This window comes from Phaethon aethereus (genome assembly GCF_964289735.1).
Source record: "Phaethon aethereus genome assembly, chromosome: 1".
Taxonomy (NCBI): domain Eukaryota; kingdom Metazoa; phylum Chordata; class Aves; order Phaethontiformes; family Phaethontidae; genus Phaethon; species Phaethon aethereus.
In genome coordinates this window covers 191011457-191034717 of record NC_138575.1, presented here as the reverse complement: position 1 = coordinate 191034717, position 23261 = coordinate 191011457, and the positions used below count along the sequence as shown (strand labels likewise).

At 40.9% G+C, this 23261-nt stretch overlaps 2 protein-coding genes across 2 annotated transcripts in view; both read right to left on the bottom strand.

Moving 5' to 3' along the window:
• Positions 1-667: 667 nt before the first annotated feature.
• MLNR (motilin receptor) lies at positions 668-6441 on the bottom strand (the record flags this gene model as incomplete). Its single annotated transcript, XM_082014651.1, is given in 8 exon segments — positions 668-906; positions 3545-3764; positions 5615-5745; positions 5748-5997; positions 6001-6074; positions 6077-6218; positions 6220-6246; positions 6250-6441. Coding segments are annotated over 8 exon segments (1164 nt in total). The 5' UTR covers positions 6331-6441.
• Positions 6442-8626: 2185 nt separating this feature from the next.
• The window catches only part of FNDC3A (fibronectin type III domain containing 3A), a 116200-nt gene continuing 101565 nt past the window's right edge, over positions 8627-23261 (bottom strand). The window contains exons 17-25 of the mRNA XM_082001211.1: positions 21149-21254; positions 20888-21063; positions 19684-19797; positions 16733-16882; positions 16365-16648; positions 14147-14356; positions 12577-12743; positions 11875-12002; positions 8627-9029 (exon numbers count right to left, since the gene is read on the bottom strand). Coding sequence (XP_081857337.1) covers positions 8715-9029; positions 11875-12002; positions 12577-12743; positions 14147-14356; positions 16365-16648; positions 16733-16882; positions 19684-19797; positions 20888-21063; positions 21149-21254 — 1650 coding nt within the window. The 3' untranslated portion in view covers positions 8627-8714. The remainder of the gene's footprint in view (positions 9030-11874; positions 12003-12576; positions 12744-14146; positions 14357-16364; positions 16649-16732; positions 16883-19683; positions 19798-20887; positions 21064-21148; positions 21255-23261) is intronic.

Sequence of the window (23261 nt, the reverse complement as noted above, 5' to 3'; positions counted from 1 at the left end):
TCTCCCCAGATTCCTCCCCTTCTGTGCTTGTGAACAGCCTCTGCTTTCACAGGGTCAAAACACAGCTTGACTTCGGGGTCTATTTGCACAGCACAGACAACAAGCAGACCTAAATTCAAATAAGGGAACTGAGTTCCTTGTTAAGATGGGCAAAACGTGTTGTACAGGAGCTACACATTTGTTGGGCCTTATGCTTCCCTTCATAATGAATTTACCTGCGGGCTGGTCCATGCTGGTATCCTTGATTTATATCAGAAGCAGAAACAAGGCCATTTTTTTGTTCCTTTCAAAGACTACCTGGAATTGCTTTGCAACCTCTGCAGAGCTTCAGAGGGTGGAATGGAAACATTGCAGAATCCTGCAGTACACAGGTACCCCTGGTGTAACAGCAGGCAGCTACTAAGTCTTGTGGAGCTGTCATGGGCTTTATGACACTCACTGAGCAGGAACGTAAGCATTTGTAGTTGCCTGAGTGCTCTCAGAAACTCAGCTATGATGTCAGACAGAGGTGACTCACTTCTGCTGTGGCAACTATAAGACCTGTTAGTGGCTGCTGCCTGGGAGGGTAGGGTGCAAGGGTGCCTGAGATGCCACCATCCTTTGTGTTCTGCCAATATATCTTAAATAAGTTCTGGAAAAAAAAATAGTTTTATCCTTTTGCTGCATTTTATCTCCTACTCTGGCCAGGGTGTCTGTCATCTCTGATGCAGCCATCGCACCGCCCTCCAGAGGGATCGGAGTGTCTCGTGTAGCATCCATACACTGGTGGCAGCTCTCCTTCCATTCCAGGTAAATACACCCTCTCATCTTGCTTGCATTTCTGCTTCTCTGTACTGGTTTCAGTGGCTTCCAGACGATGCCTCTCAGGCTGGTTCACTGTGCTGAATTTGGGTTCTTTGTTGCTAACTGCAGGGGTATTCGGTGAAGTCTCAGGTTTAGGACACCGTTGTGGAATGTTGTATCTGACTTGTACCCAGCTCTGGCTTTAGTTTGGAGACTTTTCAGTAAGCATCACAAGGAAGGTGAGTTCTCTCCTTAGGGGAGATTTGAAGGATGATGATGTTTAGCTTCCAGGGCATTTAGGGGGAGACCTCTTCCCAACCATGCAAGTGGGCTGGGGCGCCAACACTGTTGTCTGGGAAGTCCCTCCACCTGCCGGATGGAGATGGGCATCGCAGGATGCTTGGCAGCAGCGTCAGCCTCTGGATAGCAGAGACAGATGAGTGGCAAGGAGAGGGCAAAGCCATGAAGTGCCCGAAAGGTGAAGAACAACTTGGTTTAAAGCTGACATATTTATGTCATGTTTTGTGCTTTTGTTTATTATTTTTACTTTTTATTTACTTTTATTTAGTGTTTCTATTTTAAGTGCTCGGTCCCTACCAACTTTGCTGGGGATTGAGGCATGGCTTTCCCCTGCCTCCACATCTGCCAGGGTCACCAGATTTCTTGGTTTTAATCTATCATCTTCGCTGCGCTTTAGGGGGCTCAGTTCTTGCCCACTTCATTGAAGCATATCTATTACATTTTGACTCCCTGACAATGGTATTGTAAATGACCTATTGCATTTGAACATGTCTGAGAAATTGGTTGAGGACTCCTTGCATGTTTGCTGTGCTCAGGGCACATTTCATCACTCTCAGAAGATTTCCCAGAGGGTTCATGGAGTCTCAGAGCCCTAAAACTATGTTCTGCCCTGTTACTTCTTTCAGTGCAGTGCAGTTCAGTGCAGCAGGGTATTTACTTCCCTCCTCCCAGTCACACCTTGTGCTTGTGGTACCTATAGGATTGCGTTTGTGTTTATCTCCCAGCGCAACTTAGTAGCTACTGAGAAAGGAAAAGCCTTTACCATCAGACCACAGGCAGGCAGAAGAGGCTGCGCAGCCACATATCAAGGTGACAAAGCTTTTTTTTCCCCTCTGTCTACATACATTTACAAAGATTTCTGTTAAAAATAACTTGTCCAAACAAAAACAAAATACCAGCCATTCTTCTATTATCATATGACATTTTAATGACAGCCTCTCCAGCTCCCCAGCAAAAGCAAGCCAAGCCAACCCCTGCAGACAACCACTCTCCCCAGCACGAAGCTGACAGAAGCAGCAGCTTAACATGTGTTCAGTGAGCTAGGGTTTTTGGGGTTTTTTTCTATCTTTAGATTTTTTTTTTTTTTATTCAGTGACTCAGAGCTATGGATTGTTAAATGGAGAATTGGTCATATTTTTAAAACCCAGAGAAGCCTCAGGTTCAACTCTGCTTGTCAATGATGTTGACTTCTGCCTTCATGTGGCAGCAAACCCCAGCATACAGTAACCACCACTGTTACTTTTTTGAACCATAGACATGTTCATTAACAAACAGATAACCAAGGGCAAGCACCAGTGGTGCTCCTGTGAGGCACAGTCCCGCTTCATCGATTTTTCATCCAGATTTCTATCCCTATACTCAGGAAGGTAACAGGTAAAATGCAAAGGTGTGATGGCCCTCCAGAGAAACTGGTACTGCAACTCCTTCTCGGTCTTCCTCGCAACAAGCACTTCTTCCTAAATCTTCTAGTTTAAGTACGTATTTAAAATCTTTGGAGGAAAATTAGTGAGTTGTTTTTTGACTTGCAGTGCAGCGTTATGTAGCAGTAATGCAGTCCAGCACGTTTGGTGACGGGTCTCGTTTGTGGCCAAATGGATTAACTGGGCATATTGTTTGCAGGTGCAGTAGATAACGTGATGCAGTGGAGACATGCCACTGACATTTACCAAACACTATGGGTCTATCATGAGGAAGAGATCAAGTATATCTAAACTCTTACGGATAGCGGGGATTGGTTGCTCGTATATAAGTAAGAGACCTTATTTGATCACATGGGTCAGACCAGAGGCTGCTGCGCAGAGGAGACGCTTTCCCAAGGGAAGAGTCAGTGATACTGCCTGGGAAACTCCCCTTCACAATTACAAGACCAGGTACTAAAAATATATGCCCCCTTCTTTCCAGGATGTTCAAGGTGGTTGGTGATTTCTTTTGCATCCATCTCCTTGCAAGACTGTGTTTTGTAAAATTTCTTTTATAGGAAAACCATTTTAAAATGGCAAAGGCTGTCTGGGAGTTTTACTCATTACTGCACCCAGGCAGAGCTGCTACCTCAAACTCCCTCCTCTCTTGTGTCCTTGATGTTGTTTTTAGAAAATACTAGAAGTTGCACAGAGCACATGCAACGAACGTGTAATAAACCAAAACCACAGTTTCACTGGCAATTTACTCTAGCTTTCCCTATTGAGTTATCTTTCATGAGTTTCGCATCATGCAACTTGCTACTTTATGGTCCCTGCTCGCTTTGTTAACAAAAATACAAGCATTTCAAAATACAAACGGTGACAAAATACCACACGCTCTGACAAATGTCCATCCTTTTGCGACTTTCCCATGAAAAGGAAGTTCCCTTCCTTTGCAGAGAACGCTTGGCAAAGTGGGGGATGCAGTCTCAGAAGCTGGTGGCATACTCATTTCTTGTGCTAGCACTGGTCTCTGTGTAGCCACCAGCATCTCTTGTTACCGTGAAAGCCCATTCTGCAGCCCTGTGCGGCAACTGCAGCCTGTTGCCTTGTACTTCCTTGAAATGAGGTGGCAGAGAGTAGGGTTGATGGATGCTGCAGAACGAATATGTTAAAGTACTGGGAGAACAGCATCATCCTGGTGTCCTGGGTGTTTATGAATACAATTCTGCCAATGTGGGAAGGCAACCACCAACTTACAAAGGCCAGAACCACCACAGTCTAGAAGACAAAATAACGTATGCGATAGTTAAGGAGCAAGTTAACTTCTCAACCATCCAGTAAACTAAATTTTATGTGGCTGATTTTGCAGGTTCTTCTAACTGGTACCAATGATATATAGAAACAATGGCATTAAATTGTTGGAAAACTATGAAAATGGGAATAGCATCAAGTCTGATTGTTAGTCTTTGGATTAAAAGGTAACTGGTAAAATCTTCAGCTAAACCATGAGTTGCCTGAGAAAAATGTAAATAACTAACAAACAGTGGTGTAACTACTATATAACAAAATGAGGCACCAACAATTCCCCTCGTCAGCATCTGTAATGCCATGTATGTGGTATGAAAATGAAGGTCAGAATAAGAAGTGTTTTTGTGGAAGCACACAGCAGCTCCATTCCCTACAGAGTAGTTGTTTAACCTGTCTACATTACTGAAAAAGACCCATGCTCCCACTGAATTCATCCTATAATAGCAGGATGGTTGCTAATGTAAAGGCAGACAAGTGTAGTTGGTCTATTGATTTTTTTTTTCCACTGAAGCTCCTACATGTATCCCCAGACAATTACTGTTGGAGACAGGTATTTGACTAGATGGATCTCTAGCCTGAGTCCAGCTGTTCTCCTGGACTTATGTCACACTTTAGCACAATACAAACAAATAGAAATACAAGCACTCTTGCAATGGCAGATGAAGATCAATTAAGTAAGCCTATTACTGTATCCCTATTTTTAATTATTTTTGTTTATAAATGCATATAAAGTAAAACAAATAATAATTTACGGAGCATCATTTGTGCTTCCCAGAGCTTAAAAAAAAAAAAGGGATATAGCCAAAGCAAGTTTATGCCTGAAACACATTGCACACATAGTGCTGCTGGCTCTTTGAGATAAAGGGCATTGGTCTGGTTCAGTGGCTTCTGATGATTTCGTGGACATGGGTGTTTCTGTGGGAAACCTACTCCAGTTGTGCCTACTCCAATGTAAATACCTGCCTCAAACAAGTTAGCAAAATGTACCTCTCAGCTTATTGGTTTCTTTCCTTTGTGCTATGCTATTTCCATCCAGCTGATTACATCCTTGGTAAAAGTCTTCCATGTAGCATGCCAAACCTTCTCTGAAGATAGAAAAAAAAAAATAACCAGGGCATTTTGTTTTATGCTCATGAATCAATAATTGGATTTCTTTTTTCTTTCCTTTTTTTTTTTTTCCTTCTTCAGATCGGTCACTATTTACAAACTTTAAAGCTCTGGGGCAGATGGCAATCTCTAACTTTCCAGAACCTGATGCTAGGTTAATGAACGGATGACTAAGAAAATGAACTAAAGATTAACAGCATCCTACATCAGCAGGAAGCACTTCAGTATTACGTGATTTCTCTGCAAACGGCTCGAAAGGGTCAAGCGGCTGTTTTTCAGCCTGTTTGGGGAACCAGTGGATTTACTCCTAGGAGAGCTACAAACAACTGCTAAGAAAATAAAACTTATTTTTCAGAAGCAGAAATTTATTACCCAGAGGTGTTGCTGCCCACTGGAAGAGACTACTGATGTTACCACAGTTTTTCTGAAGTTGCAGACTACATTGTACTCATTTCTGCCTGGGGAAATGCAGAAAAAGGGTATTTCTACAGAAAGCAGTCACGCTGCTGGGTGTGCAACGCTACACCAGGTGAAGCCTCAGCTGTGAGGGCGTGAAATCCCTGCTGCAGCAGTCCTCAGGAGCAGTGGAAGGCTCGGTAGCCTGGCTGGGATGTTCCCCTGCGCTATCCCTACTCTGCGTGGGAGCTGCGGGTGCCTCAGCCCTGGTCCTAGCCCCAGCCATAGCCCAAGGGGGGACAGAGGAGGGACTCACCCAAGATGTTGACAGTCTGGCAGTGCCCCTTTTCCCGGAGGACCGTGTTGGGGCCCTGCAGGCAGGCATTGCTCTGCCACAGCCCCTGGATAATGAAGCCATAGAGGATGTTGAGGCAGATGACAGGCAGGAGGTGGTGACCCAGAACATGGTGGCCAGCAGGTCTGACTCAACAGCCTGCGGACTGGGCTTGCACTCACATCTGAAGTCAGTGCGGTTCTTGGGCTGCTCCACACTGATGAGTAAGAAGAAGGGGCCAGCAGAAAGGAAGGCGAAGGCCCAGAGGATGCCAATGACCACCTTGGCCCTGAGGGGGAAGCAGACGGTGAGGTAGCGCTCCATGGTGAGGGCAGCGATGTAGAGGTTGGTGCAGGAGGTGCAGCTCTAGCTGGGGTAGTGGGAGAGGCAGCACAGCAGCTGCCCAACAACCCAGGGGCAGGAGCACCACAGGTGGGAGAGGTGATGGGCAGCCCCAGGAGGATGAGCTGGTCTGAGACAGCCATGCTGCCCAGGTAGAGGTTGGTGGTGGTCTTCATGTCACGGTAGCCGTGGATGACCAGCACCATCACAACATTGCCCACCATGCCAGCCATGAAAAGCGCCAGGGCAGATGGCCATGACAGGGACAAGCATCTACACTGGCAGCACCAAGCACAGCCGCTTGCTGCAGGGCAGCCACGGCTCGCTGCCGCCACTGTTCCCACCGCCGTCCCACATGCCACTGGGGAAGCAGCTGCCTCAGCCCCCTTCTGCTGCCGCTCCAGGGGGGCCACCTGGCCCCCGCCGCCCCTCAGGTAGCGCATGCCTCCGCCCTGCCCCACGGCCCTGCTGCCTCAGGGGAGCACCTGCCACAAGATGGCCTCAGGGGACAGGGGCACCACGGTGTCCCCCCCCCAATGGCAACACCACCACCACCACCAACAAAAAAAGAATGATACTTTTATTTTCCACAGATTTTTAAAGATACTTTGCTACATACTTTATGAATTTTCTATCAGACTATACAGGTTCGTCTTCATGGAGTCCGACGTTGTACAATTGTAAAGTGATATGTTTGGTAGTGTATCTATAATGTTTTAAAAAGTTTAGAGTTTCTTTTTTTTTTTAATTTATTTTTGGAATGTACAGTATATGAGGTAAAATTAAGATTACATTAAAAATTGTCTTCAATGCAGTAATATGCACTGAGGCTTAAATGGCAAATACACTATTAAATGACTATCAAAAATAGGAGCTCATTTGAATTTTACTATGAAAAACATAAGTCACTGCAGGTTAACTGTAGTAACAAATCTTATCGTTTTAGACATTCAACCGTAAGAAATCTCTGGGCTGTTACACGCAACCTCATTTGCACTGCCAAACATGGCACTTTTAAGAAGGTTCTAGAAAACATCAGTTATCACGGTATCCTGCGGGAAGGTATCAACCTATACGTACAAATGACAAATTTGAAATAAATTGTAAACATACAGTACATTTTAAAGACAGATCGTTCTCGCCACGTGGAGGCCAGGTTCTTCGCCATTTCTTTTTTTTTTTTTTTAAAATGAAACTCAGCAACATTATTCTACAGCACAGATCATTAGACGTAGAAACAATTACAATACATGCCCGTTCTAATATAAGAGAAATTCTTCAGAGATCTTCAAAGCACAAGACAGAGGTTCCTTTTTTTATTATTATTAAGACTGACAGAAGTGTTTAATACCATTAAAAATGCTAAACTGAACACAACTAGAAGTCATTAATGATCCACTATCTTGTAACTCAAATAAATTAAAAATAGCTAATTACAAAGTGTATAACAAATAATGTAAGTGTGATGAGACAAGGATTTTTTTTTTAAAGATAGTTTCACTACAAGCTTTGTGTCACTGGCAATCATTGACATCTAGCAAGATGTTCAATGGGATACTTGATAAAATTCAGTCTGGTCATTCAAGAACTCACAAATGCAAGCTCACAAAACATTGATGAGTTATGCAATTGCAAAGTGCTCTAATGCAACATTAACTACATGCAATCAACAGTTTGGTACAGTATCCAAAGAGACATTACATTAAACATTAGGATCTCAAGAAAAAAGCAGCTTTAAGTTTTCTGGTGCAAATTACTACGCTTCGTCTTCTGATTTGGTGCCCCAAAGAAAGAAAAAGAGAAAGAAAGAAAGAAAAAACAAACAAAAAAAAGGCAGTGCTTGATTCTGGTGGATATGGCAAGTGAATGTTTAGGGAAACAGCAAAAATTCAATAATAAATTTTATCTCAAAAACCTATTAACTAGCCAAAATCAGAGGGCACAGACATCTGTATAAACTGCATCCGGTCAAAAGTCAACTTCGGAAATGTGTTTTTTCAATTTAAATAAGTCTAAGAAGTTCACTCACACTCTCCCTTCTATATTCGCAAGAAGTAAAAGAGGCATTTTTGTAAGTAAGCATCAAATCCTGGGGGTAAGATAAACCACTTGTGCCATCCCCTTGTAGTCTTTCAAAAACATCTACTCGCAGTGAAGAACTCCACATTTATCAGATAAGAAGCTTCCTTCATGCAGACTCTTCCATCCAGTTTATTATTTGCTGCCTGAGAAAAGCCCCTTCTGTTTTTCAGCATAAATCCTGCTTCCCAAATAATTAAGACAAATGAGGAGGTAGAAATACAGCGCTAAATTGCTTTCACAGCATCAGATTAATATTGTATACAGCACAAGTTTGTTAGTGTAAGTAAGTTTTAAATGTGATCTACCATGCTCTTCCCTGTTACGGTAGCAACCCTCAAAAGTGTGGGCCAGGAAACCATTTTTACACTTGTGTTTACTAGTCAAACCCTTTCCATTAAACACTGCTTGCCTGTCCCATATAGAGTTTGTACTGCAAGAAGGCATGTTAAAGAAAAGATTGTATTTCTGTGGCTTGCATTCTAATAACATGTGTCAGCCTATACCTATCAGTAAGCATTTGAAAGTGGCTGAAAAGGTTTGCATCAGTCCCAATGCCGGTGCTAAATGCCTGTTTTTGTAAAAGCAAGAGAACAGAATCACTTTTAGATTATGAGAAAGTAAAATGTAATGGGCAGCATTCTAAAATAAATCTCTCTTCTTCACTTTATTACGAAGTACTGAATGATAACAGCAATCAGAATGGAAAAAATAGCAAAAAGTGCAAGGATGACAGCAGCGCACACCTGGTCGCTCTGTGACCACTGCGTCCTTGCGGTTTGCACAGCGTCCTTGTTGGTGCTTGCCGGTGGTTCAGTCCTCTGAGAGATGAATAGCACTGGTGCACTGTAGGGGCCTATCAGCTCCTGATGACCTCCTGTCTCTTGGCACTGTCGAATGGCACATGCGCGGAAACGGTACTCGCAGTTTAGCTGGAGGCCTGTGTATCGGAATGACCAGTCGGGACCCTTATAAATCTGGCAGTAAAGAACAAAAAACAAGAAAAAAAAGACACATCAAGTAAAAATGCCCCACATACACAAACATATCTCAGTACGGTTTTGTGAAGGTTAAGTGTAAAAAATACGATTCCTCTCAACTGTTTTTGCCCATGCAAAGAAAAATGGGCAAAAAGCTCACAAATGCAATTTAAATGCCAGATAAAGTCTCTGGTCCTTTTAGCGGAACACAGGAAAGAACTACAAGCGCTTTCACAGCACGTTGAGTACACGCCAAATAAACTCTGTCAGAAGCCCCAGCGTTAAGCTGTTTTTAGTAACCACTTACGATGTAAATGCTACACCATGGGATATAATATACAGTATCGTATGACAGGAAGTTAGGTAACTAAATCTGTATCAAGCTACTTCATTAAGTCTAATCCAATCCAGCATACTTTGTTGTAGTTAAGATATTGTGTGTTTAAACTATTATCATTTATCCCAATAACCACTGTATCATGAAAGACACAAGGAGGCGACTCCTTTCTGTGATTCTCAATTTTCTATCAGATCCCGAGACACAGATGACTTTCACAAGGGTGTTCTCCACGGGCCTCTCAGGTGGCTGGTTAACACAAGAAGACTCTCAAGTTCAGTTCACAAATCTTTGGCACAGAGAGCCTAATTCACTGAAATTTTGATGCTGGTTTCTCAAATTAATTAATTTTCAGCTACGTAAAGATCTTGTAAAAGCAAATGAAACCCCATGGCGGGTGCAATTGTCTGTTTATAGGTATATAAATAGGTGCTGAGCTATTAAGTGGGTAGCATAGTACAATTTGACTTCTCTCTTTAAACTCCTTCACCCACTCCCCCACCCCTATTATCTGTATTTGCTTTACTTAATTGGTTGAAGGATACAGAAATATTCTGTCATGCATAAGTTTTTCCTACAGTTATGATATTGTTAGACAGTATTTCACAAATGCAAACTACCAACCATTCAGTGAAAGAAGCAGGCGATCTCTTCCCATTTTGACAGGCTGCTGCTCTGCCTGTGGCTACTCACGGGCTCAGAAAGTCCTCTGACCAGAAGGCAGCTGAGCTTTACTGGAACCTACAACCTACAGACTTTTCTTTCTCTCAAGAAATTGTTCCCACACTGAGACAGGGCAGGTCATTGTAAGTGCAGCTTCCTCAAAATTCTGCTAATTTGTATCATGCATTGGGTAGCAAGCAAACAGGCCACAGACACCCACCCTACTCTAGCTACAGCTACACCAGCTGGCATGGGTTACTGTCCTCAGCTGCCCAGTGCCTTGCCAGACATTGCCTTCCCCTCAGATGTGTTTGCTGGGGTATTATACAGTTGCTTCCTAACCCCTTTAAGAGCTTGACTGATGTGTATAGCTCAAACAGCAGATTACTAACTTATTTTGTCTGAAGCATGGAGGGAGCAACAACATGAGCAACTCGGCTGACAGATCAGGGAGAAGGAGAGCAGAGTGAAGTTTTTGGCAGGGAAATGGTAGTAAACAGCTTGCAGTGGACTTCCAGGCAGTTTACTTTTTGTTCATGTCAAAGAAATTGTTACCATCATGTCTAAGTATCGTAAAGGCTGTTTCCATGGTGCATGCTTCTTGACTGTTCCAATTTTAATTTCTGCAAACTAGTCGTCTTATTCTATTTTAATTTACTGCGCTAAACTGTTCTGGAGAGGCAAAAGGAATGATGCACCTCAGTCTACTTTGTTATTTCCAGGCTTAAAGCATAACCTTTATTTTGTTGTCCAGCTCATTTGGCAATGCACATTGCTAATCAAAGCATGATTTCACTCTGTGTCTAGAAACAACACTGACCACGCCTTACTTACATACTTAATGCTGCATTTACAATTTTAGAGTTACAATAAATAATATTCACATGGCAAGATAACAAGCACCTTGGATTATTGTTCGTCTTTTACTGAAAAAATTAACAAATGGACATAACAAACATAGCACTACACTAAAACTTATGAATTATGAAAATATTAAGGCCTATTATCTACCAAAGCACAGGAAAAAGGTATTTAATATTGACCTATAATAATGTTATAATATACCAGAATTAATGGTGCTTCCTTTCTGGAAGGATACGTGCTTGCTTAATAGTGTGAAACAGTTTCCAAGCCTAATTTTATGTCAATTATCAGGCAGTTCATAGGGAAGAAAATTAGCACTGCACATCCTCTTTTAAATGCAGACTAATTTGTAGCTTGGCGTTTCAAACTGCATCTTTGGATAATCAAACCCGAAATTAAAACACACTCTCAACTGCTCGACCCTTGTAGTTACAGCATGCCCTACTACTGAAATGGTCCTATGGTAAGAAAGTAATCACTGAATTATACAAAAACCAGTTTCCCTACACCTGAATGTCTACATTGCCTAAGTAGGGGGTCTTTCTTACCTGCAATTCTCTGTACTGAAGTACGACTTTGACAAATGAAAGCTATTATAATATTGTTTACCACCTTCAAACACCTCTTAGTGCAAAGAGACCCCTTTGTTCTTATAAGTCTCAACTCTGTCCATTAGGTGGATGTTTTCTTCTTGTCGGTTCTTCCTATTAGTGGACAATTTCCTCACCACTTAAGGTGTCAAGTTGTATTCAGTAAAGATCACTGTAACCCAGAGAGGTTGCAACTTACTGCAGTATTTATATTACTCAAATCTGTTTTCTCCATGACAGTGATTTTAGGAGATACTACCTTATATTATTTAGTAACAGAAAGTTTGCATAGTCACTAAAAATATAATGGAACACAGTAATCTTTGATCTAAACTATTTATCACAAATACTAATTGAAGAAAAATACAGTAACTTAAACACATCACACCTGTTTGAATTCCGAGTCTTTTCCCACCATGACCTGAAGACAGTAGATAACTGGATCACCCTTCATGGGCTGTAGAACCTCCCATGCGATTTCACAAGTGTGATCGTTTATTCTTTCTATCCTTGGTGCTGAAGGAAGAAAACACAAAAGTGACAGCTAGCTCTACTTACCCCATCACTTAGTATTCTAAGGACTTGTAAAATTCTGCATTCTATTTGCTATTTTGTCTCAGAGAAACAAAAGATTCAGATTCTTCCTACAATGTTTTCTGGAACAACAACTAACAATTCACATAAGTCTCTATTACTAGTTTAGGTATCATCCAAGAGAAAGCAAGTAAAATCTGGTGACTGCAAGTGTGTGTCGTATAAAAAAAAAAAAGCTGCTATGCTTACAATTACTCTAAACATGCTAGGAAGAATTTTCACCTCAAGTTACTGTAGACAGCCTGGTTGCTCTCTCCTGCTAGGCAAGGATTCTAAGTGCAAACCTTCTGGTGTCAAAGAATGCATAAATCCCAAGTCTCTCATTTTTTTGCTCTTCATTGAGCAAATATTTTAGGTTTTAGGCAATTACATGAAAGAAGCATTCCCTTACTATCCCTACCTGCACTTGGAAAAGGGCTTAGCATTCAGAATACCCCAAATACAACACAATACCAAAACCAATTTGCCATCCTGCAAATGAAAAAAGCACCTTTACCTTTCAAGGCAGCTGGAACAGATTTGGGAGTAGTGAAAACATATTCTTGAGAAAGGGGACCTTCACCAGCTTCATTACATGCCTGAATACAAAATTTGTATGATGTGGACTCACTGAGTCTTTGTACTTTGTATGTATGACATGGTCCTCTGTATAAGGACACAAACCTGAAAATGGAAAGAGTAGCTTATTTCAAACACAGAAAAGGACTTCCAAAGTAGCTACAATATGGTCTTGAAATCTATTCCCATAATTTCCCAGAACCTAAAGATAAACCCAGAAATACTTATTTCAGATTTAAGCAATGTTCTGGCATTATTATAAAACAGTAAGCTCATTTTCCAGGGCCAAGCTTTTATTTCTCATGTCTTTCAAGTAAAAATGTCTTTTACACAAAGAGTACTACAGATTGTCCCTTGGCAAAAATGATCCTAAACATTTTCAGAAAACCTTCTGCGCTTGAAACAATGGGAAAGAATAGCAGTTCACTCGCTCAGTGAGCTGCGTACATGGCTTTTTTTTTTTTTGGCCATCTACTCTCCCAACATCTTTAGCTTTTCAATATTAGGTAACTAGATTTTAGCTTTTTGCTCTTTGCCAACTCTCCCTTACTACACCTAAGAAAGGGTCATAGATCCAACTGCTCTTGTACATCATTGCCAGAGATGGGTGACTGATGAAGCTCACTCAGACCTGCACAGGAGGCCAGAGTCACACTTGTAGTGCACACAAAGTCCCATTCTGAGAGCTTTGTAGACTGGCCATTCTCCTTCATGTTATAATTCTTACATAGACTCATCTTGGCAGCTCTCATTTGATTTTCAATTTTGGTGTCCCCAGGACACAGCGCAAGTTCATCTCCTTCTGCAGGGCTTATCGTCTACTTCAACTTTTTCTTTTCTTTTAAATTTAAAACAGATGGCACCTGCACATGACCTAGTCTTTGGTAACGACAATGAATTTCTTTCCAGTTAAGAGTCTAATTTCTTTTCCTGCTTACAGCACAGCAATTTCACCTAGCAGATCTATTTTGTCTCACTGTCAAGCTAAAGCTACTCAGAGATTCAGACACGGTACGTCGTACAGCAGTACTGTTCATTTTACCATTTAGGCAAGGGTATTTGCTGTACCATCTCAGCTTACATTCTGATTTAACATGAGAGAAGGGATCCCTTAAAATAGTAATTTCTACTATATGAGTTTATTTTTCACTAAAAATAATTGCATATAAAGACAACAGAGAGTAAAGAATTCATCCCTTCCAATATCAAGTACATAAAATCCACAACACTGATTAGACTCAATACTTTGACTAAACGTGAGAGGGAGAAAAGTGTGCTGGTATGAAACATTTCATTAAACTCTTCATATTGAACTGTAAATAACAAACTATGAAGCTTTGAATCTTGTACTTCCCAGCATGGAACATGAGGGCCCTTCTTGCCTTGCCATATGACCTCATATGTCTGTTGTAAATTCAGCAAAGCATACAGAATTTTGCCCTTTGTTGCCATTTCCCAAGCATCAGACCACAGTGATATGGGCAGATTAAAGCGATACCAAAACCAACCTTCTGTTCTTATCCTCCATTTGAAGGTGGTACTGAATGGAGTCAGTTAGTGCTTTTGCAGTTCCCTCTCCCCACTTCAGCTTGAGAGTCTGAGAACTGTATGCAGCACATTCCAGGCGAGGTGGATCCGGAGGGAGAGGCTTTGTTTTCAGTTTTATGGTGTGGCTGAAAGGACCCGCTCCGAGACTATTTAGAGCTTGAATTCGTACTCTAGTATTTGAAAAGAGAGAGAATAAATTAACTTGAAATTAGATTCTAAAAAATAACTGGCCATTTCCACCATTCCCACTCAAGAGAGAATAACGGTACCAAATAGAGGGTACTTTCTACAATGAAGACTTTTATCAATATTATGTTTTGATAGACTGTCATGAATATGCAGGAGTGTCACTTTCCTTGCCACATTTTAAGGAGTTGGATAGATTCAAAATAAAAATATGTTAGCATATTTTCATCATTCACATTAATGAAAAGATGCAAAAGCTCTACCAGCTACTTCATCTTCCTGACCCCCACGGGCCTTGTACCAAAATTTTTGATAGCCACATTGGAGACATGAGAGAAAGTAAAAAAATACCCACCCGCAAAAAAGAGGTGAATCCATATCTTTGGCTATTATATCACGTGAGTTCAAGGATGACTACAGGAAAGTTTTACGGGCTTTTTGGAACAGATCCAATACATGTGAAAATAAAGTGATGGCGCCCAGCCACCTCCCTTGCTGTTTTCATTGGTAACACATCTCTGGGTGCCTGCAAACGAGCCACCTTGGGTCTGCTTGGAAAGCAAGAGGGGGAAACTAGAAGTCAAAGGACATGTGGCTGAGTGGTTTGTAGAACTTGATGTTCAGGGATAAATTTTTTTGGGGGTACTCCATGGAAAAGAATGCTGGCATTAATTTTACAAGTAAGAATTAGAAGTAGCCAAGAAATTTGTTTCTAAAAAGGAAAAGCAGAAAACAGATAAATGTGAGGCTCTTTACATATCTCACAGGTAGCTCTCACAGAGCGCAAAGTGTGTCTCGTCTCATTTTGCAGACTAACATTTGCTTGTCTAATATAGTTTCTAGGTAACTGGAAAAAAGTAATCACAGTAATTAAATTCTGAAACAATCCACCACACAATTTCAAAATATTGAAACACAAATGTGTGTGCAGGCTTATGAATAAATATTTCTTCTTTACTACAGTAATATTTAACATTATGCTAATTTATTAGAGCACAGAACTAAGGTTAATATATGCAATTTTTTATTTGCACAAAGAATTGATAGTGTAATCTATAAAAGCACTTTTGTGGGTAGAAGTACAGAAGTATCTCTGCAACAGAAGCTTCTCTCTTCAGTTTGTTGACAGAGAGAGCAACAGCTCTTCAAATTGCCAGAATTATTGCTAAATATTTATAAGGCACACAGAAATATTGTAGTCTTACATAAAGCATTAAAAAAGTACAAACAAATCTTTAAGGGTTCAGAAAACTGCATAGCCAGATATCCCAACTATACTGAAATCAGTGTGGGCTTAAATTCTGACTTCAGTGGGGCTGACATTCTCCTTTAAGTTTTAGCACCGAGGACGTGTTTTTGTAGCAGGAATGTAGAGTGCCTTCAGGAAGAATTACTGATTTTTACATTTATATTTTTCAGTAACCCTTAGGCCAAACATAAGGGATGATTTTAGCAACTAAATTCTTCAAAAGAGATTTAAAATTGATTGACAGATTTTCAAACCGATACTCTTCATGCTGACTGCCACCCAAATACTTGCTATTTCTGCAGAAAACACATTGCAAGTTGCAATGAGCTGTCATTAGATCAGACAATCCAGTCAATAAAGACTGGACATGGTCCTTCCTTCGATGGATTTTAGCTTGTCAAACAGGTTAGAGGCCGTCCATCTATGAAGCAACCAGTCCAAAAACCAGTTATGAATCTGAGTCTGTAATAGGAATTCAGTTAAACTAACACATTAACCAGACAGATACAACAATACCACAATAAACAAACTAGCATAAATTCTTCTTGAAAGAAAATAAAAACAGCACAGCTCATCTACTTATGATGATCATCAATACAAAGCTTCCTTCTGCTCCGTGGCTGTGTACTAATGCTTCTCTGTGAGTAATGCAAAGAATAAAAAAAATCTAAGGAAACAAACAAATAAAGAATCTGCTCTTGTGGAAGAAACAGTAGGCTGTCAAGTAGTTGTGCATGGCATACCTGTAGGTAGTATCTGGCTGTAAGCCGTCTATAAAATAGGTCAGAACCTTCCCAACAGTTATTGGCTGTTTATCTCCAAAGTCTATGCTGTAGCCAAGGATTTCAGATCCATGGTCACAAGGTTTTTCCCAGCTTATAGCAAGGCATGTGGAAGGAGAATAGTGTGGACTTTCAACTTCATCTTCACTTAGTCCCCGAAGACAAGACACAATTGCAGGTACAGAGGCTGGAGTCATACATGCCACTACTTCACTGAAAGGGCCTGCACCTGCAACATTCACTGCCTGCAAATGCAAAGTAGACCATGTTTTTACATCAGGGTCAATTCCTGTTTCCAGATTTCACTGACAATGCTGTTACGTCTTTACCTGAACTCTGCAATAGTATACAGTGGCAGGCAAAAGTCCTTTCATTTCACAGCTGAGCCCAGGCCCACAATAGGAGATCTGCATGCATCCTTCCACACCACCCCACTCCAGTCGATACTCCATGATGTCAGCTCCGTTACTCAATGGAACCTTTAAAATGGATATAAATAGTTAGAAGGTAAATTCAGCAACTGAAAAAAAATTAGCCGAACTCCCCACATCTATATTGTTTTTTTTTCACAGGGATGTTACCCTCCCATTTTTTTGCTGAGTTTTCATTTAGTACAATACAAATAAATCAGAAGGCATTACTGGCCTTGGGTCACCTATACTTTAAAAACACTATTTACTGTTGCAGAGATTACTCTACACAAAGTAATTGTGATCTCAGTTGCTTAAATACAGAGACCATTTAGCCTATGGCATTTGGCTTAGCAGCATGAACAGTCAATGGCAAGAGATGGTTTTCTTGAGAGGGTGATTTAGGCTACTGATTGTGTCAATAGTGCAGGGAGGATAATATGCAAAAGCACACTGGTGCTAGTGTCTTCATCGTATAGGTTAAAGGACTTCTCTTTGGAGCACATCATGGCTCTTATGCATGTAAACTAGGCTGCGAGCATAGTGGGAAACAGAAAATTGTGCACTCTGTCTTCTCCCAAGATAAATTTGTGAAGCAACTGGGAGAGACACCTAAGCAACCACACAGATTTGGACTGAAATGTCTGCTCAAGTAGCCTGTTTTTTCTCACTACCTGCCCTAGGAATCCAAACTTAACCTCCCAATTTTGGGAGTTGAATGGATTTAATAATTGTTAGAAATAATAATTTGAAGAACAGTTAAAATCACATGTACCAGTGCCACATTAAGATATGAGACTACAGAAAGATATCAACAGTCAATGAAGTAATAAAGCAAAAGCCAACCAAAAAGCCAACACCCTCCCCACCACTCCCCAAATCAGCCAAAAATTTCTTAGATCATGAAGAAAACAGAAGAAAAATGCTGCTGCTGCTGTTTTTTGGATTAAATATTCCAAGACAGCAATCATTCCAAGGTGCAGATAACAACTGCTCCAAAGCATGTTTTTTTCTTTTCTCTTGAAAGAAGAGTATTTGCTACTTTCTGCATTAGGCGATGTGAAGATGAGTGACTGAATACAAACAGCATTTCAAAGGATAACATTCGATGCTCCTGAGCTGTGACTGATAAGGATTCCCTTTCTCTTCTCTCATTTACGAGATGTGTTTGGTGAGAGAACTAATGCAGCTGTGGATGGCTGTGCAACTGTCAGTGAAGACAGAGTCATTTCTCAGCACTACTGCTTTGGCTGCTGTAGATCTAATGAATTTCACCTTAACAGAAGTAGGGGAATCCAAGCCAACAAGTGCAGGAATGACAATAAATTAGGGGGAAGCGTTTCATATGCTGAAGGGTATGGCTACCAGAGGAATTTCAACAAGCAGGATCTGATACAAACTTCAGGAAGTTCAACCAAGACAAAGGCAAACACGAAGTCCTGGACCTGGGATAGAACAGTACAGGCTGAAGAGCAACTTTACCAAAACCAGAACCTGTGTGTCCTGGTAAGAAAGTTGAATATGAGTCAGCAACGTGTGTCTGATGAAGGCAAACTACACACTGGCTGTATTAGCAAAAGAGCAGCTAGAAGGCTAAAAGGAGTAATGATTCCCCTCTATTCAGCATTTGTGAGGCTGCATGTCCAGGACTGTGTCCTGTCTTGGGCTCCCCAATACAAAATAGACACTGACATAGTGGAGTAAGTCCAGTGAAGGGCCACAGAGGGGGGGTGCAACACACAACAAAAAGGTAAAGCTTATTTGACATTATGATGATAAGGCTAAGGGGAGATCTTACTGCTGCCTTAAATTACTTACTGGGAAGGTACAAAGAAGATGACATCAAATTCTTCTTGGAGGTGGCACAGTGGCAAGAGTCATGACTTGCACTAAAGGATATTTTGACTAGACATAATGGAAAAAAAATTCTACAGTGTGAGAGAGTTTGCCCAGAGGGAGCTTTACCAGGCTGCAGAAACTTCAACCTTGGAGACAAGTAAAACTTCACTGGCCCCGAGAAACCTGACCTGACCTAAATTTGAAGTTAGCTTTGCTTTGAACAGAAAAATGCATGTTGAACTACATGACATCTAGTCATCCGCTCGTACCTTAATTACTCTGTGATTCTACGAAGCAGACATCTAACATTGGTCAAATTAATCTGACCTGAACATTGTAAGAGATTTCTTCAAGAGCTTTGCCTTGTAGACATTTAAAGAGAGCTCCTCTGACATACCCCAGTAGGAAGCACGAACTCCACCTTCCAAGTAAAATAGTTTAATCTTTTTTTTCTGTACAGTTCTGTAACTCAGATACTTCACTTCATCTCAAGCCACTGAAAAGCTGTGTTTAAGCAGTATTCCCAGATAGGATCTTCCTTTTTACAGGCTTAATTTTTACCTATCGCTTTTTTTTAAAGTCAGTTATTTAAATACTACGGGTATATAGGAACTCCGTGAGGCTTTTGTTACATTATTACTGATGTAATTATATAAAATTAAGTCAGCTTATAAAAAGAGCAAATGCACAATAATCTATTGTATTTTGTGGATATATTCGCTCTGAGGAAAGATAACTACATTAAAGAAAAAATTGTAAGAGCCTGCATCACTCAGAAATGCAGTGCAGCAGTTGTGGCAAAACTCTTAAACAGAAGAACAAAGTAAGATCTCAAGTACCTGCAGTATGCCAACTTACAGCTGTCATGTAACGGTATGATGAATGACTTTATCCAATACTTGGTAGGTAAAAGTTTAATCAGGTAAGTATGTTTAAAAATATGATTAAAATACAGTCTTCAAGCTCTTAAAGTTGAACTCAAAAATGTAGAAGACAAGCATGTTAATACAGGTGTAACACAGCATTCTTACCTCCCATGACACCTGAGCACATGCAGCAGATCTGCATGCCACTTGAGGGGGCTTGCACTGATCTGGTGGTCCAGGTGCTGTAGTTATTTCACATTTTTCTGAGTAAGGTCCAAACTATTAAAAAAGAAGTTGATACAACTAAATTGTAAAAGTAAAATGGCTACCTTTTAAATAACAGTTCACCATAGTAGGAACATATAACAGCAGCCTGAAACTTTGTATTACTTGCTTATAAAATAAATCTTTGTGGACTGTGGATTCAGGATTTATTTCAGTATCTAACTATTCTCCAGAATAGCTGCAAGACTCTTCTTCTCTATAGCAAATGCAATCACAATAAATTTGACACTTCAAACTCTGAGGCAAAACACAAAAGTGCTATCCAAATCCTTATTTTGAAGTTACATGATGGCTGCACTGTAACGTTACACAATGTGTAACTGCCTTTTTATATCTATCCAAAAGAAAGAAAGGATTCAAAAACTGCTTGAGCTCTAAACCACTCTTTGTGGAGGGCAGATAAAAAGTTTGGTCAGTGCTTTAAAGCCTGAAGCTGCTGACCTCTCCACAGTGTCAACTGGTCCTGATAGTTTTTAGGAACAGAACATTATTGAACAAATGCAAGCAGCCCTGCCTCTCTGTCTTTAAATCAGGACTTTGAACACATAATTAAATAAAGCTTGTTCTACAGCAAACAATGGATTTAAACACATTTAATACACCAAATAGAGAAAATACCCTTGTACCTGACAGAACATGTACTGAGAAATTAAACTAAATATAAAATAAGAGTCAGGAACGCTACTTATTATGTTCTAGAACATCAACAGCTGTAAAAATAAAAGTCAGTCAATTTACAAAGCTGTATACAGAAAATAATTTACTACCTTACTTCACACGAGAATACTAAAGTTGCAACAATGCTTTGATAAAGTACTTAGCATTTCCTAACCATTTCCCGATGCTATTATTCAAGACATAAGACATAATTAGCTATTTTCTTTTCCCTTCATCTAAAACCCCCTTTATTATAAACTGGTGTTTGACTGCCTGTTCCCACGCAGCAATAAGCTATGTGAATCAAATGACTCTCCATTAGGAAATCATAATTTAAAATGACTGTTAAATGCTTCTTTTAAAAGACAAGATCCTTAATAGTGATTGCAGTCTCTGGAAGTAATTTCATTTCAGACTGCCTCCTTACCCCAGCCTTGTTAGCTGCTCGCAGTCTGAAGTTGTACATCCTCCCTGGAAGAAGGCTGCCTACGGTGCATTCAACATCAGAGCCTTGGTAAACCTCTCTGTGTTCATCGGTTTCTGTCTGAAACATTTCCAGACCATAACAGGTAATGGGTGAACCACCGTCTACCTGAGGTGGTCCTAAAAATAAGAAAGAACGAAAAGTTTATTTAACACATAATACATTTGCATCCCTTACACTCACTAATAGTTGTAAAAGAATTACCCCAACGCAGCTGAATTTCTCTTGCTCTTGGTCTACCCTGTAGCCTTGGAGGCTGGCATGGACCAGGAACCACAGCTGGTGTCTGCACCAGTAAAGAATCAGATGCCTACAAAGGAAAGATAGATTAGTGAAGTCATCTAGGCCAAAACAAGGACTATCAATTATGCCACAAGAAAAGGCAAATACTTGAGTCAGAAACAGGATTTTCCATTTTTTTAACTACATCTTCAAATACATGAAGATGCTTAAGTGATCTGGTATGTATTTCTAATAATACCTATATAAAACATGCTACAGTAATCACATAATATGCAAAATCACCTTTTGCTTTTGTGGTTTGGTACCCATGCAAAGGTTAGAATTAAAAACAGTAGTTAATTATCACTACAAACCTAGTATAGATGCTTGAAATATGACTTGTTCAATGTAAACTCATTGTCTTTTCCATCAAATTGCAGTTTAATGATTTCTAAACACTTACTCTAAGGGTTGTATAATTCATGTGCAAGAACCTCTTAGAAAGCAAAAAGGGGCAAAAACGTCAATCAGGAGAGATTTAAAAAATTGAGATATTCAACTTTTTTGTTGCTTAGCATACTTAATGCACAATAAACTTCCACCTCTGATTTGAAGGGCATGCAAAAATACATAGCATAACAACATGCAGCAGATGGCATTGACTATTCTGGATGCAGACAGAAATGATTTGGAGACAATGCAGGGTTGTTAGCTTCAGTGTGATACAGGAGAAATAAGAAGCTGATAACCCTTTTAGCTTACAAGAGAGATGCATCTTAGAGTCTCATCTCACAACTGCTTTCTACATATGTTCCAGAAAGAGTGGATTGGAAGCTCTGCTGATTTTCAGTTCCTTTGAAAGGTATTGTTGCACTGAACAACAGATGCTACGTAAAAAGCAGAACGTTTCTTAGGAAGCATATGTCCATGACAAGCTACAGAAAAGTTTCATCACAACACTGAGTGCACCCTCAGCAAGTTTCCAGACAACACCAAGCTGAGTGGTGCGGTTGACATGATTGAGGGATACCATGCCATCCAGAGGGACCTGGGCAAGCTTGACAAATGGGCCCATGCAAACCTCATGAGGTTCAACAAGGCCAAGTGCAGGGTCCTGCACCTGGGTCAGGGCAAGCCCCAGGATCAATACAGGCTGGATGATGATGGGGTTGAGAGCAGCCCTGCTGAGAAGGACTTGGGGGTGCTGGTGGAGGAAAAGCTGGACATGAGCCAGCAATGTGCACTCGCAGCCCAGAAGGCCAACTGTATCCTGGGCTGCATCCAAAGAAGCATGGCCAGCAGGTTGAGGGAGGGTATTTGCCCTTCTGCTCCGCTCTGGTGAGACCCCACCTGGAGTCCTGCGTCCAGCTCTGGAGCCCTCAGCACAGGAAAGACATGGGCCTGCTGGAGCGAGTCCAGAGGAGGGCCACAAAAACGATCCGAGGGATGGAACACCTCTCCTATGAGGACAGGCTGAGACAGCTGGGGTTGTTCTCCAGCCTGGAGAAGAGAAGGCTCTGGGGAAACCTTATTGCAGCCTTCCAGTAGTTAAAGGGGGCCTATAAGAAAGATGGGGACAGAATTTTCAGCAAGGCATGTTGCAATAGGACAAGGGGTAATGGTTTTAAACTAAAAGAGGGTAGATTTAGACTAGATAGAAGGAAGAAATTTTTGACAAGGAGGGTGGTGAACCAGTGACACAGGCTGCCCAGAGAGGTGGTAGATGCCTTGTCCCTGGCAACGTTCCAGGTCAGGTTGGACAGGGCTCTGAGCAACCTGGTCTAGTTGAAGAAGTCCCTGCTCACTGCAGGGGGGTTGGACTACATGACCTTTAAAGGTCCCTTCCAACCCAAACTATTCTATGATTCTGTGATCTTTCTTTACTGTTTTTCTGTTCATTTCTGACACCTTCAGAAAATATCTGGCCTTTTTCTGAAAATTATTTTCTGTTTGGTTCTCAAATGATGTTTATTCTAAACTAATGGGGTTGGACTGTGGGGAAGGAGGTTTGCAAAGCAAAATTCTCCAAACACATACATGCACTTGTGGTTAGGTGACTGGGAAATATACTACCTTCCCCTGTACAACAGCAAGC